This window comes from Octopus bimaculoides, chromosome 26, assembly GCF_001194135.2.
Source record: "Octopus bimaculoides isolate UCB-OBI-ISO-001 chromosome 26, ASM119413v2, whole genome shotgun sequence".
In the NCBI taxonomy this organism is placed as follows: Eukaryota; Metazoa; Mollusca; class Cephalopoda; order Octopoda; family Octopodidae; genus Octopus; species Octopus bimaculoides.
In genome coordinates this window covers 24653598-24655725 of record NC_069006.1, presented here as the reverse complement: position 1 = coordinate 24655725, position 2128 = coordinate 24653598, and the positions used below count along the sequence as shown (strand labels likewise).

Sequence of the window (2128 nt, the reverse complement as noted above, 5' to 3'; positions counted from 1 at the left end):
GGAAATTCAAATATCACAACAAATTGTTTCATAACTTAAAAACATGTAAACAATTTTGCATTATTACAAAAGATTTTGTTCATTTTGCATTAATGCAGACATGTAAGAGATTTATTATTAAATATAATAATATAAATTATCAACAAGTTTTAAGTTACGAAACAATTTGTCATGACATTAGAATTTACTTGTTAAATAAATTTTCATTCAAGTGTTTCCTGTCATTCATGACTTTATACACTCCTTATTGCTTTCTCTTCTTTCGCACGATATATTCTATACGTTTTGTAGAATGACACGTTCAGGAGCTTCTTTTATGAGTAACACCGGATTACTTGAATCCATATATCCATGGCTTAATGGTTAAAGTGTTGCACTCATGATTTGCTCTGTGATCTTTTTGTCATGTGACATGTGGCACCCCGTTGCACCTGTACAGGTAACGTCGATCTGATGGACGGAGTGAGCTTATGACTACACAAACATTTGATAACTACAACCAAGAAATTGTCGAACTCTCATGTTGTTTAATGATGGGAGAGTCCACGTAAAAACACCCACTACACTCTCGGAGTGGTTGGCGTTAGGAAGGGCATCCAGCTGTAGAAACTCTGCCAGATCAGACTGGAGCCTGGTGCAGCCTCTTGGCTTCCCAGACCCCAGTCGAACCGTCCAACCCATGCTAGCATGGAAAACAGATGTTAAACGACGACGACGATGATGATGAATTTAAATGATCCGAAATATATTTTACTCAAGAAAACTCGGGGATTTCAAAGAGATTAATTTTCCCAACAAACTACGTGGCCAATATTTTAGCTTTGGCTTCCTGTAGCATTAAAGAATATAAGAGATAAATCTCGCCAGGGTAGGATGTTTAATCCGTCACAGATAGCTTCCCCACTTGTCAGCAGAAAGAGGAAGAGTTGAAGTTTACAGAAACCCATAAAGACAGCTCTGAGACTGAAATATTGTTAGTTTATGATTAAAGCTGATGGTGATTTAACTCGAAAATATTCAAAGTCAAAATCTGTCTTGTAATGGTATCAATACAGAACAGATAATGAATGACAGAAGGGACAAGGGTTGTCTCCCTTGCATGAGAAAATTTTTTTTGTCTTATTTTTTAAACATTCTTTGAAATGAATGTCAACAAAGTTAGTATGATTCTTGTGATATCAAACATTTCAGAATTGACTGCCTGATGAGTAAAGCGGTACTACTGTGTCACACAGAAACTGAAGAGAACAGACAAAAGAAAAACTAGCTAGACAGGAATGAATGACAAAGCATTACCTATTTTCCTTTGTGTTAATTGCAATATGGTGTGTACTTATCCCGAACAGAAGCAAAATACATTTAAAAACAAGTGTGCTGAGTTAGTTATTAACCAAAGGCAGACACAAACTCCTGGATTAGGTTTGTTGAAATTGTTGAATAGCATGGCAGGTAACATAGCTTACCGACAGTGGTGTTTACGCCTCACAAACCAGAAGGCAGCTTCACACCCAGCACAGTGGGTCACTGCATGGTCTGGAACCCAAAGGGTCATTTTAGAGTCCTTTTCATCTATATGCTCCCAGCTGACGTCAGAAGCTGCATTGCTGCAGTGTCCCAGCGAGTGAGGCTCCCCACTCCCAGACGATTCAGGCAGGGATGCCTGGAAACAGACAACAAAATGTTAATTATAAATTATGTATTTAACGAAGTAGTTGTTTAGCAAGAAACTTGTAAATTCCTTAACAGAAACGATACAACCTTAGACAAAGAGTGAAGCAGTAGAGTTTCAAATGAGCTTTGAACAAAAGAGAGAGAGAGAGAGAGAGAACAAGAACAAAGGTTAACAACAACAACAAAAACTGTATCTTGTCAGCCCCTCCTCCCTGTCCCACCACTGTGGAAATTCATACAACTCGTCTGCTGCTATTTTTCACTGAAAATAACACAAGACCTTTTGGTATTGTTGGATCTTGGACAGTTCCGTATATGATGCAAAGAACAAAAATAATAGTCAGAGAACAAGAAACAACCTTCACCCTTTAACTGTAAAATTAAATTTCATGATTATTCTGGTAATTATGTTAAAGTAGTTACCAAAAATTAGAATTGGTGGTATTTTCTGCAAGCC

General features: G+C 37.4%; 1 protein-coding gene across 1 annotated transcript in view; it reads right to left on the bottom strand.

Annotated features, from left to right (window-relative positions):
• The window catches only part of LOC106875841 (myotubularin-related protein 3), a 106003-nt gene that overhangs the window by 4985 nt on the left and 98890 nt on the right, over positions 1–2128 (bottom strand). Inside the window, exon 16 of the mRNA XM_052976933.1 lies at positions 1464–1660. Within this exon, the coding sequence (XP_052832893.1) occupies positions 1464–1660 (197 nt within the window). The remainder of the gene's footprint in view (positions 1–1463; positions 1661–2128) is intronic.